This window comes from Narcine bancroftii, chromosome 2 (assembly GCF_036971445.1).
Source record: "Narcine bancroftii isolate sNarBan1 chromosome 2, sNarBan1.hap1, whole genome shotgun sequence".
Taxonomy (NCBI): domain Eukaryota; kingdom Metazoa; phylum Chordata; class Chondrichthyes; order Torpediniformes; family Narcinidae; genus Narcine; species Narcine bancroftii.
This window is the reverse complement of record NC_091470.1, coordinates 41,901,067-41,914,984: the sequence shown is the minus strand read 5'-3', so window position 1 is coordinate 41,914,984 and position 13,918 is coordinate 41,901,067. Positions and strand designations below refer to the sequence as shown.

At 36.5% G+C, this 13,918-nt stretch overlaps 1 protein-coding gene and 1 long non-coding RNA gene across 7 annotated transcripts in view; one reads left to right on the top strand and one right to left on the bottom strand.

The window, feature by feature from the left end:
* The window catches only part of ppp2r5ca (protein phosphatase 2, regulatory subunit B', gamma a), a 164,052-nt gene that overhangs the window by 36,925 nt on the left and 113,209 nt on the right, over positions 1-13,918 (top strand). The window contains exon 1 of one of the 6 annotated variants that reach the window (XM_069916429.1): positions 9,414-9,607. The exons of 4 other annotated variants lie outside the window; for them this stretch is intronic. In XM_069916429.1, the coding sequence (XP_069772530.1) occupies positions 9,514-9,607 (94 nt within the window). In that variant the 5' untranslated portion in view covers positions 9,414-9,513. Of the gene's footprint in view, positions 1-9,413; positions 9,608-13,918 lie in introns of those variants that run through there. One more of the 6 variants, XM_069916430.1, reaches the window with a different exon arrangement.
* Positions 2,857-9,888, bottom strand: LOC138753435 (uncharacterized). Its single transcript, XR_011351172.1, has 2 exons — positions 9,823-9,888; positions 2,857-3,852 (listed from the first exon to the last, which is right to left on the bottom strand). It is a non-coding gene; the product is annotated as an uncharacterized lncRNA (long non-coding RNA).

The window sequence follows — 13,918 nt, the reverse complement described above, 5'->3', positions numbered from 1 at the left end:
AGATGCACTCTACTTTGACTTGGAAATGTGTTTGATAATTATTCTTAATTCATATTTCCACGTTAATCTTTCTATAGAAACTCTTGGCATTTTACTTTTTCTTACATATTTATTTAATTCTAGAAAAAACATTTGAGGTAATAATATAGATAAGGTTTGAAAAAGGTATTTTATTCTTGAGAATATATTCATCTTAACAGTTAACTTTCCGACTAATTTTATAGGTAAAATCATGTTTTTTTCAAATCTTTTTGAGTAATGGAAAATAATTAAATTTAAATAATTTAAAAAAATTTATTATCTACATGAATCCATAGACATTTAATCCCATCTTTTGGCCATTTAAATTGAGTACTGCTTTGAGAATAAGTATAATCTCCATTCATAAGGGGCATAATTTCACTTTTGTTCCAATTTATCTTGTAACCAGAAATCTTACCATATTCTTCCAAATTAAAATGTAAATTTTGCAAGGAAGTCTCAGATTTGGTCAAATATATTAGAACATTATCTGCATATAGACTAATTTTATACCCTTCTTGACTAACCCTAAATCCCTTAATTTCCAAATCACTCCTAATTGTCTCTGCTAGTGGTTCTATAGCTAATATAAACAAAGATGTCACTAAGGGACATCAATGTCTACTGGATCTCATCAATTGAAATGGAGCGGATATTTCTCCTTTAGTCACTATTTTCACTTTGGGATCTTTATATAATGCCTTAATCCAATTTATATTTTGACCAAATCCAAATTTATCCTTGAACAAAAAGTTCCACTCCAATTTATCGAACACTTTTTCTACATCTAAAGCCACTGGAATAATTAAATCTTTTCTTCTTTTGTGTTAAGTGTATAATACTAATTAATCTAGCCACATTGTCAGCCAATTGTCTCTTTTTTTACAAAACCTGTTTGATCCATATTTATTAATTTAGATAATTATTTATTCATCCTTTTTGCCAAAATTTTGACAAAAATCTTGTTAATCTGGGTTAATAATGAAATAAGATGAAGGTTTTAAAGGGTCTCTGTCTTTTTATGGTATCACAGTAACTATTGCTGTTGAAAAATATTCTGGGAAATATTCTGGGAGATTGAGTTGTTGATACTTGGTCTAACATTTCCATAAAAATATGAATCAATAAATCTTTAAATTCTTTATAAAATTCAGACGGAAAACCATCTTTTCCCAGAGATTTATTATTTTGTAATTAACTTATTGCCTCTTTCACCTCTATCTGTGTAAAATGGGCATTCAATTCTGTTTGTTCTTCCATACTCATTCTAGGTAAATTTATCTGAGATAAATATCTCCATTTATTTTTCATCTTTTAAAGACTGACCAATATAATTTAGAATAAAAACTCTTAAAAGATACATTTTTTCTTAAGGTTTATAACTAACAAAATTCAAACCATTTTTAATTACATTAATCAGTCTTGAAACTTGTTCCGCTTTTAATTGCCATACAAGTACAAATGTGATCTTTCGCCTAATTTGTAATACTTGTTTAGTTCTTGTAATCGCTATTTTGTTTTGTTTGTAATGTATTAAAGTTTTTTATTAAATAATTGTCTACGTTTATCTTCAGAACTTCTCCTTTTTAACCGAATATTTCTTTTTCTAATTGATCTATCTTTTTCATATATTCCTTCTTAATTTTAGAAATAAAATTTGTAATTTTCCCTCTCAAATATGCTTTTAAAGCATCCCATTACAAACTTATCATTCATAGAGTTCAATTTTTATCACAAAAATTCCCAATGGATCTAATGCTATTTTTACTGGAAGATGTTAGAGGGATTAAACCTAAATTAAAATTGTAAGTAAAATTTGTTCAAATGGTTTTGGTAATAGCTAGAAAGTGTATTGCTATAACTTGGAACTCTGATATTGATTTGGGAATGGATAGATGGCATCCAGAAGTTAGTTGTATTCCACGAGAAAATTACTTATAATTTAAGAGATAAATACTATATATTTTGGAAAATATGGTGCCCATATTTACAAAATTTGGGTATTAGTATTTAATGAATCTCGAACATTCCCTTTCTCTTCTAGTTCTTCATAAGATATCGAAGTGAAATACTCCTGATGAGGTTCTCTTGTCCTGTACTTTTTCTTTTTCTCTTGTGTTTGTAGGGGGTTGGAGGGAGGAAGGGGGGGGGGGAAGGGGTAGTAGGAGGTTTCCTCTATCTTACTTTATTTTCACACACACACACACACACACACACGTGCGTAATGGGATTGAATTTGAAAAATTGTACATTTTTTTGTAGTTTTAAATTTCAAATAAAGTATATAAAAAAGTTTTTGTCACAAAATAACTGAATTTGTCTCCTAATAAAATAACAAAAATCTGTTCTTTTTAATAATGAATTCAATCTCTATCTATAAATTGATTCTCACTATCTGGGATTGTAATTATCATTAATAAAGGAAAATAATCAGACGAAATTCTTTATATTCTGCTTCTAAAATCCTACCTTGTATTTATGCTGAAATTTTAAAAAAATCAATTCTAGAATAAGAATCGTGTCTATTTGAATGAAAAGATTAATCCCTTTCTCTAGGATGAATTCTCTTCCACACATCTCTTAAGTTCAAATCTCTCATTTATATCAATGTAGTCTTGCTACTTTAGCTTGCGTCATTTTTCTAGTAGATCTAGGAATGGATCTAAACAAAATTAAAATCTCCAATTAATTAAAATGTTCTCATGTTCTTCTGCTAAGTTAAGAAATGTTTCTTGTATAAATTTCTCATCATCCATATTTGGTACATACATATTCAGAAGAGTCCATAATTCCGAATATATTTGACAAAGTACCATCACATATCTCCTTGCAGAGTCTGTTACTACATTTTGGATTTTAATTGGGAGATTTTTTTTCATTACAGTTGTATTCCTCTTGCCCTAGAATTAAAAAAAGAGGCTGCTACATACCCAACACAGTCTCTTTTAAATTTCAAATGTTCTCTTTCAATTAAATGAGTTTCTTGCAAAAAAGCTGTCAGCTCCCTTTTTCTTAATATGTTAATACTCTCTTCCTCTTCACTGATCCGTTTAACCCATTAACATTAAAATTTACAAATTTCAGTGTATTACTCATCTTAATAAACCATTACTTCCTCCACCTTGACCTGAGAACCCTCCTCCCTCAACTCCATTATTCAATATCCAATATTCAATATCCAATTCCCCTGGAAATCAGATAGAAAAAATGAAAAACAGATTTATAATTAAAAAAATACATGTTCCCACACTTAAAACTATATTCTTCTTTTCTTTGGCTTGGCTTCGCGGACAAAGATTTATGGAGGGGGTAAATGTCCACGTCAGCTGCAGGCTCGTTTGTGGCTGACAAGTCCGATGCGAGACAGGCAGAGGCGGTTGCAGCGGTTGCAGGGGAAAATTGGTTGGTTGGGGTTGGGTGTTGGGTTTTTCCTCCTTTGCCTTTTGTCAGTGAGGTGGGCTCTGCGGTCTTCTTCAAAGGAGGTTCCTGCCCGCCGAACTGTGAGGCGCCAAGATGCACGGTTTGAGGCGATATCAGCCCACTGGCGGTGGTCAATGTGGCAGGCACCAAGAGATTTCTTTAGGCAGTCCTTGTACCTTTTCTTTGGTGCACCTCTGTCACGGTGGCCAGTGGAGAGCTCGCCATATAACACGATCTTGGGAAGGCGATGGTCCTCCATTCTGGAGACGTGACCCACCCAGCACAGCTGGATCTTCAGCAGCGTGGACTCGATGCTGTTGACCTCTGCCATCTCGAGTACTTGGACGTTAGGGATGAAAGCGCTCCAGTGAATGTTGAGGATGGAGTGGAGACAACGCTGGTGGATGCGTTCTAGGAGCACACACACACACACACAATAAGTGTTGTTTAAATAATACACATTACCTCCCTCTATTTTATGGGCTGTGACCAAGGTCACAAATGCCCATATGAACTAATAGAATTTAGAACCTCAACTCCCCTCCCTATCCCCTTGGTACATTTATCATTTAATCTTTAATCATTTCATTCATACATAAAGAATTTTCAAAAAACAAACAAAAGTAAGTAGGCATTATTTTGAATTGTTCAGTCCTACACAAATACATTTAGTCTATCTAGGACACAGTGGCAACAGCTGATTGTCTAATTCTTCAGTCCACCTGAACTTTTGGAAGATCTTACATAAACTTCTGCTTGTACAAAACTCAAGAATAACATTGTCATCTCCAGGCAAGAAAATCTTCAAGGTTGCAGGGTGATGCAGTACAAATCGATATCCTTTTTCCAAAAGAATATTCTTAACAGGGTTAAATTCTCTTTTTAATAAATCTGCACTTATTAGGGTAAAATAAAATTTTACCCCCTTCATACTCAAATGGGCCTTTCCTTACTCTTGCCCCTTCCACCACCAAGGTCAAAATCTTCTCTCTATCTTGATATTGAAAAAACTTAATTATCATAGAGCGTGGCTTCTGATTTGGAAGTGGTTTTCCTCAATAGGCTCTGTATGCTCTTTCAGTCCCAAAAATTCTTACCTACCAATACTTCCAGGAATCCATTTCCTAAAAAAGCCAATTGGGTCTTTCTCCTCCATTCCTTTAAGACCAACTGTTTTAATATTATTTCTTTTACTGAAAATTTCTTGTGTTTGTAGAGGGTTGGAGGGAGGAAGGGGGGAAGGGGTAGTAGGAGGTTTCTTCTATCTTACTTTATTTTCACACACACACACACACACACACACACACACACACACACACACACACACACACACACACACACACACAAATACTTTCTGCTGGAGCTTTTGATTTTCCTTATTTAAAAAAGTAGTGGTGTCTTCTACTCTTGTCATTCTATCATCAACATTTTGCAATTCTTCCTATATTTTCTTAATTTTCCTATCTAATTTTCACTTCATTTTATTGCATCCAAGACCATTAATTTCCCCTTTCACTTCCCTTTTTATTCCATAAAATTCTCTTAATAGTAAATCAATATTGATTATCTTCTACTTTGTTTGCTTTTACTTTTAAAAGTCTTAGCCTCTTTCAGTATCTCCTCTTTTTGCTGCTGGTCTTCCTCTGCTTCCTCTTTGTTGCTAATCCCTTAAAAGCCTGACTCCTCTTCTTCTGACACAGTCACTGAAGGCCCTGGCTTTTTGCGCATGTGCAGTTCACTTGTGGGTTCTTCCCCCACACCATCTCCTTGTCGCTGCAGGAGAGCAACATTGGCAGATGATCCTTCCACAATCACTCACCCAGAGAGCAGCTCAAACCCTACCTCCCTGCTTCAAACTTGCTGTAGGCCTCCGATCTCTTCTGGTCTTCTCTTTACGTCGGGCACCAGGTAGGGCTGCAGCAGTTTTTTTTCTTAGGAATCATTTTTAAACTGTTGCTTCAGTGTTTAAATGTACTTCAAAAAGTTTAATTAGTTTAAAACATTACTTATTTAGTACTTTGTTATTAGTTTACCCAGAGTATCAGGTTCCTATGTCCTAACACTACAGCATCACGTGATGCCCCCTCCCCACTGAATGTACAAACTTCAGATTGATAGCGCAGGATTCGAACCCTGGTCCCGAATGCTGGTGCTGTAACAGTGTTGCGCTATCTGCGCCGCTAAAAATAATTGATCTCTTTGACTAAAACGTACAGCTTCAAATGCTTTTTATCAAATCTCACCATGGTCCACTATTTTCTAAAGGTTAATACCTTAGCTTTCTGCCTCTAGATCTACAATTACCATAGAACAATTACAGCATGGAAACAGGCCACCTCAGGCCCTCTAGTCTGTGCTGAACCACATTTTCTTGCTTAGTCCCACTGACCTGCACTCAGTCCATAGCCCTCCATACCTTTCCCATCCATGTCCAAATTTCCCTTAAATGTTAAAATCGAGCCCACATGTACCACTTCAGCTGGAAAATTGTTCCACACGCCCACCACTCTGAGTGAAGAAGTTCCACCTCGTGTTCCCCCTAAACTTTTCTCCTTTCACTCTTAACCCATGTCCTCTTGTTTCAATCTCACCGACCCTCAATGGAAAAAGCCTATCTACATTTACTCTGTCTATTCCCTTCATCATTTTAAATATCTATCAAATCACCCCTCATTCTTCTACACTCCAGGGAATAAAGTCCTAACCTGTTTAACTTTTCCCTGAAGTCTGAGCAACATCTTAGTAAATCTTCTCTGCACTCTCTGTCTTATTAATATCCTTCCAGTAGTTAGGTGACCAACACAATTCTCCAAATTTGCCCTCACCAATGTCTTGTACAATTTTAACATAACATCACAACTCCTGTACTCATTGCTTTGATTTATGAAAGCCAATGTGCCAACAGCCCTATCCACCTGTGATTACCACTTTCAGGAAATTATGTGCATCTGTATTCCCAGATCCCTCTGTTCTACCTCACTCCTCAGTGAGGTACGTCTTTTCTTGGTTTGTCCTTCCAAAATGCAACACCTCACACTTGTCTGCATTAAATTCCATGTGCAATTTTTCAACCAGTGCAGATCCCTCTGCAAGCTTTGAAAATCTTCTTCATTGTCCACACCTCCAATCTTAGTGTCATCTGCAAATTTACTAATCGAATTTACTGCATTATCTTCCAGATCATTGATATAGATGACAAACAACAATAGTCCCAGTACCAATCCCTGAAGGCATACCACTAGTCACAGACCTCCAATTTGATATTCAATCAGCCACCACTACTCTCTGGCTTCTCCCGTCCAGCCATTGTCGAATCCCGTTCACTACTCCACTATAAATAGCTTGCGTCTGAACCTTCTTGACTAACCTGGCGTAAGGGACCTTGTCAAAGGTCTTGCTAAAGTCCATGTAGACAACATCCACAGCCTTTCCTTCGTCAACTTTCTTTGTAATCTTGAAAAACTCTAAGATTGGTTAAACACAATTTACCACGCCTAAAGCCACGTTAACTATCCCTAATCAGTCCCTGGCTATCCAAATAATTGTATATCTGATCTCTTGGAATACTGTAGAGCTCGTCGAAAGAACCAAAGACTTGTTGATCCAAACCAAGGCTTTTATTAGCAAAAGACCGGAGCTCTTCACAGGTGGCCGACCAGTCCGGAATGATCCGACCTGGCTTGGGACACAACCCTTTAAGGCCCAGACAATAGGTGTGGCTTAGCTCTCAACCAATCGCTGTAAGCACAGTCTAGATACAGTAACTATATACACTATGTACATTGGTGATAGATCTGTACTATCACAAATACCATCCAATAATTTACCTACTACTGACGGCAGGCTCACCAGCCTATAATTTCCCAGGTTACTTTTGGAGCCTTTTTTTAAACAATGGAACATGAGCTGCCCTCCAATCCTCTAGCACCATAGCCATGGCTAAGGAAATTTTAAATATTTGTGACTAAACCCCTGCGATTTCTACACGAGCCTCCCTCGAGGTCCGAGGGAATATCTTGTCAGGCCCTTGGGATTTATCCACCCTTATTTGCTTTAAGACAGCAAGCACTTCCTGCTCTTTAATCTGTATAGGTTCCATGAATTCGCTGCTTGTTTTCCTTGCTTCACATGACTCTATGCCTGTTTCCTGAGTGAATACTGAGGGGGGAAAAAAACATTTAAGAGCTCCTCCATCTCTTTTGGCTCCAAACAAAGTCAACCACTTTTGCTCTGAATATACTTGTAGAAGCTCAGGATTTTTCTTCACATTGTCTGCCAAAGCAACCTCATGTCTTCTTTTAGCCTTCCTGATTTCATTCTTGAGATTTTTCTTGTATTTTATTCCTCTTCAAGTATCTCATTTTCTCCATGCTACCTATACCTGTTATACACCTCTCTCTTTTTCTGAACCAGGTCCCCAATATCCCTGAAAACCAAGGTTCTATATACCCTCTAACCTTGTCTTTGATCCTAACAGAAACATACAGACTTCGTACTCTCAAAATTTCACCTTTGAAGGTCCTCTACGAAAATATCTTATCCCAATGCATGCATTCTAGATCCTTTCTCATTTCTTCCAATTTAACCCTTCTCCAATTTAGAATCTCCATCCGAGGCCCAGACCTATCCTTCTCCATAATTGACTTGAAACTAATGGCATTATGATCACTGAACTCAAAATGTTCCCCAACATATATTTCTGTCACCATTTCTGTCTCATTCCCTAATAGGAGATCTATGATCTCTATGGTATTACAAGTTAGAATAATCTTTTAAAACATATTTGAATTTGCAATGGGAACAGTGACTCTGAGGGGACTTTCTTGCTTCTCTTTCTCTAACTGTAAGGGGCAGCAAGCAATGCTCATCGCGAATCTTTGTCTGCCTTATAGCAGATTCAAGGCAATTTCGTGTAATACTACATTTCTGCTTAATTACATAACAATAATCTGAGCTAAAGCTGTTTCTAATTTGATCCTGTAGCTTTAAGATAGAGGATAGAAATATTTTTCCGTAGTTTTTGTTTAAATAATTACTACTTAATAACTGTCCAGATCAGTTGCATTATTGTTTATGAGACTAATTCTCCCTTTAACATTCTCAGGCTCGTTCACACTAAATTAGAATCTATTAAATGGTACAAAATACGGAAACTACAGGCAAGTCGAGCACGATCTGTGAAAGAAAAAACAATGACCAGTGACGTAGGCCTGAATTGTTGGTTTCTCTCCGCAGATGTTGCCTGACCTGGTGTTCTAGCATTTTTTTGGTCTGATTTATGTATTAGATTACCAACTTTCACAGTATTTGTCTATGATGTGCTATGTGGTCCATGACGTTAAGAAATGTGGAAAATCTATCTGTTATCATTTAAATCCAATAAAATAAAATTGTGTTTATTAACCATATTAGGTCTTAATTTCACATTTCTGCCAATATTGTTTTAAAAATAAACATAATGACGAAAATTACCCATTGGCGGGGAAGAAAGAAATGAAGAGAATCAATTGTAAATATAGCATTGAAATTCGGAGTGGTCATGATGGTGTCTTTCTCGAAGATGTTGCGATCTGGGGGTCAGACTTCCAATGAAGTTCGCATGTATCTAACAACGCGTTCTAACAACGCGATAGATTTCGGTCAGTTAGCAGGTCATAAAATGCATTTATGTAAGCACTTCGAATGAAAAGGTTGTTTTCTTGTTGATCTTTCGTATTTTCAACGCCAGGTTAAGATTGGGTTTATATTTTTACTTTGGATAAGGTGGGAATTAAAGTAAAAATTGAAAAGCATCTCTTGAAAGCTTTTGCTAACTTTAAACTGTGAAACGTAGAGTTGAACAGTAATCTGATCAATGGACAAATTTAATCGATGGCCAATCAGAAATTCTTTTCTATTTGCAGTTTGCTTGTCATTTTATGTAGTCATTATTACCCAATCAGCTTTCTGCTAGGAGGTGACATCATCAACTAGCCCCCTTCCCTTCGTTGGGTCGCTTCATTTTCCAATTGTGCTAAAATGGAGGTTGCTTTCTAATCCTCAGTAACAGCTTGTTCTGCTGGTATAGGCTAGATGTTGACATGTAACAGAGCTGGGAGCAGGATGGTGGTGGATGCAGCCGGTTCAAATGGGCCTTTCCAGCCCACGGGCCTTCTACACTTTCGAGGTGGGTTGAAATGTGTGCAACAGTGGAATCCTGCGCTTGCTTATCTGTTTTGTGAGGTGAGATCTGTCCACAGAATTCAATGTTTTACTTCTCTTGTTGAGGAGGTTGATTCAAGCTTCTGCCCCGTGAGCGTTTTTGTCGCGTAAAATGAATACATAGCATAAAAGGGCTGCATATGTGCGATCAGTAAAAAGGATTCGGTCCATTCTTCATACCTATCTGCAACCTGAGTTTGTTGCTTCCCACTGTCGCTGTCACGATCCTTGTACCACCACCACCCCCCCCCCCCCCCCCACGCCGGAAAGAACACTGATGTCAAAGGAAGTGAGGTCATTGGCTTTCAAGAGAGATTGAGGGCTGGGTATTAGCCGCGACCTCCTTCTTCGGCGAGGTACTGCAGTTGCTTTGCTTGTGCGTCTCCTGTAGATCTACCTCGATTATTACTTCAAATAAAGTGTGCACGTACTGGAGAACTCGACATGTACTAAATTGATTTGCGTCTTGCTGGATTTTCTTCTTGTTTAAGATGGTATCTATGGGAAGAGTGAAATCTTTCACAAATATTTGGAAGTTAGTTTTAGTATTTATATTCCTTAGCAAAGTTTTAAAGTTTCCTACCTCTTGATTTGGTTTTATTGAAACAAACTTCAAACGTTTCATTGCAGTTGTAAGAACTGTGATGTTTGCTTGATCTAATTTGATGGGTGGGAAAATAGAGACCTAGAGTAAAATATTCTGCTTGCTGGCCTGGATTTAATGTATGGATTTAATTGATTAGCACAAATGACCAACAATTTAACCTAAACAAAAAAAATCAAACAGTGTGTGCAGTTAAACTTCAAATTATAGGAAGGACATGGGTAAAGTGGAGAGGGTGCAGAGAAGATTTACAAGGATGTTGCCTAGCTTAAAATATCTAGAGTACAGAGAAAGATTGAGAGGTTAGGACTTTATTCATTTGAACATATACGGGTGAGAGAGGATTTGATTGAGGTGTTTAAAATTATGAAGGGAATAGATAGACTAGACACAAGTTGACTCTTCCCCCTGAGAGCAGGGGGGGGGGGTTGAAACAAGAGGACACAAGTTGAGGGTAAGGGGGCAAAATTTTAGGAGAAACATTAAAGGATGCTTCTTCACTCAGTGGTGGCTGAATGGAATAATCTTCCGGAGGAAATAGTTGAGGCAGAATCATTTATTTCATTTAAAAGGAGACTGGATATATACATGGATAGGAGGGGGTTGGAGGGTTATGAGCAGAGAATAGGGGGGGGGGGGAGATCTAGAGGAGTTGTTTAAGTGAACTGGCGTGCACTTGAAGGGCCAAGTTGGCCTGTTTCCATGCCATAAACTGTTATATGGATGTTATATTTCTGCAAAAATTAATAAAACTAGAAATTATTTTTCAAATAACAGCATCCTGTGGTTTGATTCTTAACAGCTTGGCACATAGCTTTGCAGAATTTATCACTGTCAAGGATACTTTGAATTAGAGTGTTCATCTATGCAGCAACTATGCTTAGGATGCAACCCTAACATGTCTTTGGAGCAAGTGTTTTGGTATAGTATTGTGTTCAGCTGCAAGTACAAGTTATTTCTCCAGAGTTTTGAGTAATTGAATAGATGGTGGAATAATTTGTAATTCCAGAATACTGCTGATTTGTTGTGTTTTGGAGATGATGAAAATACTGGATTTGTGTTGCCCATTACGTCATTATCTGTTTCTTTGTTCAATGTGGTTTGAATTAAAACAATTGTATAATGACATTTTAACTTGATTAGAGATAAATATTTAAATTATGTTGCAGTTAATAAAAAGAAACTACAATAAATACAAAATCTTGAAAATACTCAGATTAATTTTCATCTGTTGAGACAAGCAGTTAATTTCTCAAGTTCATCAGAATTATAATGACACTCATCTATTCGATAACTTGGTAATTAAACATTCTAAATTTTTATAATAACAATGTTTTATTAATGTTTTAATGTAATGATTCTTCATATTTTAACAGATGAATCCGCTGCAACAATGCAAAAATATTTATAATTCTAATTTACAATCTAATTATTGCTCAGTATTTCAAAGTGTCAATTGAGATGGAGGCAAACAAGCATAATTTTGCTGTTTATTTGATTTTCCATTTTTAAAATTTATTAGGATAGTGAATTAAATACAAAATTGTGAATTTTTTTTAATTTAAAGTTTTTTTTGTGAATATGTTTGTAACTACACCTTAATTTAACATTCCTTCAACTGTGTTTTTTTTTCTTTATTTGGCCAAGCACATTATGGAAAACAATTTTTTTTTAAATTTAGTCATACAACACAGTAACAGGCCATTTTGACCCACAAGTCATGCCTCCCAATTTACACACTATTAATCAAATTCATTAGGAAAGGAAGACATTTGTGATAACTTTTCTTACTGTTAAGCAAATTAGATCATCGAGGATACTACAACAGATTGAGGTCCATCCTCAACAGATTGATGGAAACATGCAATTCCTCTTTTATAGATCATTTAGTTTGAAGCTTTTGCTATATTGTCATTATACAGAATACATATTACAGAATAAGTCATTTGCCACATTCAACCCATCTGGCATTGATGTTCTACTCTTGTCCTTCTTTATCATTTTCTCATCAAACTTTATGAATGAGCTTACTTCACTTTCTGCCTCCTTCCTCATGCTTATTCAGCCATGATATTCTTCACTACAACCAATTCCTGGACACTCAAATTTTAAAAATTTCTTAAATGGACAGTCTCTGGGGTTTTGAGTTTTTGCCTTACCTAAAGTTAGAAATGGCAGTCTATCCCAATCAAACATACTTCCATACTTTAAAGTCCTTTTATTGGTCCTCATATTAGATAAAAGTGCAGAAGATGGAAAGGGTGAGATAGGAAAATAAACAAATCTCCAATGTGAGGCATGTGTTGATCAAAATTACTCCACAGTTTTATGAAGGCAGTTGGAAAAAAAGGTTTGTGTACTTGTATGTCTGGAGTAAAAACAGAAATGCTGGAGGTACTCACCAGATCTCATGGTGTTCATGGTTAAGAAATATTACTGATGTTTTAGCCCTTCCTCAAGGGTAGATTTTTTTTAAAAAATGGGTGTCTGTATTAAAAAGGCTGGTGAAAATGGAAGAATGTGGAAGGAGTAGAAACCAACAGACAAAAGGTATTAATTGAATATGATAAGAGGACAGGAAAGGTGAGAATTGATTGGGGGAGGGGAGTGTTTTTGTCTCTGAAAGGACACAGGGAGGAGAGAGAAAGGAAAGGAGACATAAGGAAAGATGGGGTGGGGTGCTAATGAACAGGAGAAGTTAATACCATCCGGTTGGAGGTGCCCATGCAGTATATGAGGTGTGTTATGTCGCAGACCATCAGCAATAGAAATTCACCAAGAGACTGTTACTGTTTTTCTCTTATATTTTTCTCTTATAAACAATATTTATTAATAACTATTAATAATGTAGCAACTTGTATCAGTATATTAGTTGTGGTTAAGTTAAGCCGTTACAGCTTAGGAACAATTCTGGAAAGTTAATCCAAATTTCAGTCTTAGAATTCCATAGTTGAAATGCAGACTTTTAAACTGATGTACAGAAATAATCACAAAGAAGGTGGGAGAGACTGAGTGAGAATTCTTGTCGTGTTGCTTCCGGAGAAATGTCCTTTCATATGAATAGTTGTTACAACTCCCTTTTCCTTGCATAGGGGAAACAAAACGTGACTTCCATGATATTTCCAAAACCCATGCACTGGTCAATCCTTCAAAATGACCATCATAATGGTCATGATCCAATGCAGGAATTCTCCTGATTCCTTTATCCAGATATGGGTCAATCAAAATGACCATTACAATGGTCACAGTGGTTCAATAATTCCCCTGACAAGGAGAATCAGCCGAATTGTCCATTTCACAGTCACTCCACTTCTGTGGTCATCAGATGGCTGGTGGTGACTAATGAAAAATCTGTTTCTTGGTAGATGATGAGGCCAGAAAGAGAAAAAAAAAGTTCTGATACACAGTGACAAATTAGTTATGAGATTGTTGAATTCTGTATGTCATTGCAAAAGTTGCAATTTTCCTTTGTGGAAATGGGATGTTTGCTGCTCCTCATTGGAATGATGCAGGAGGTAAGACACAGACATCAGGTGTTTTTATGCAGTGCTTTCGCTTCGAGGCCAGCTTCAAACGCAGAAAAATAATGAAGCTTACCTGTTTATCTTTCTTTGGCTTGGCTTCGCGGACGAAGATTTATGGAGGGGGTAAAAGTCCACGTCAGCTGCAGGC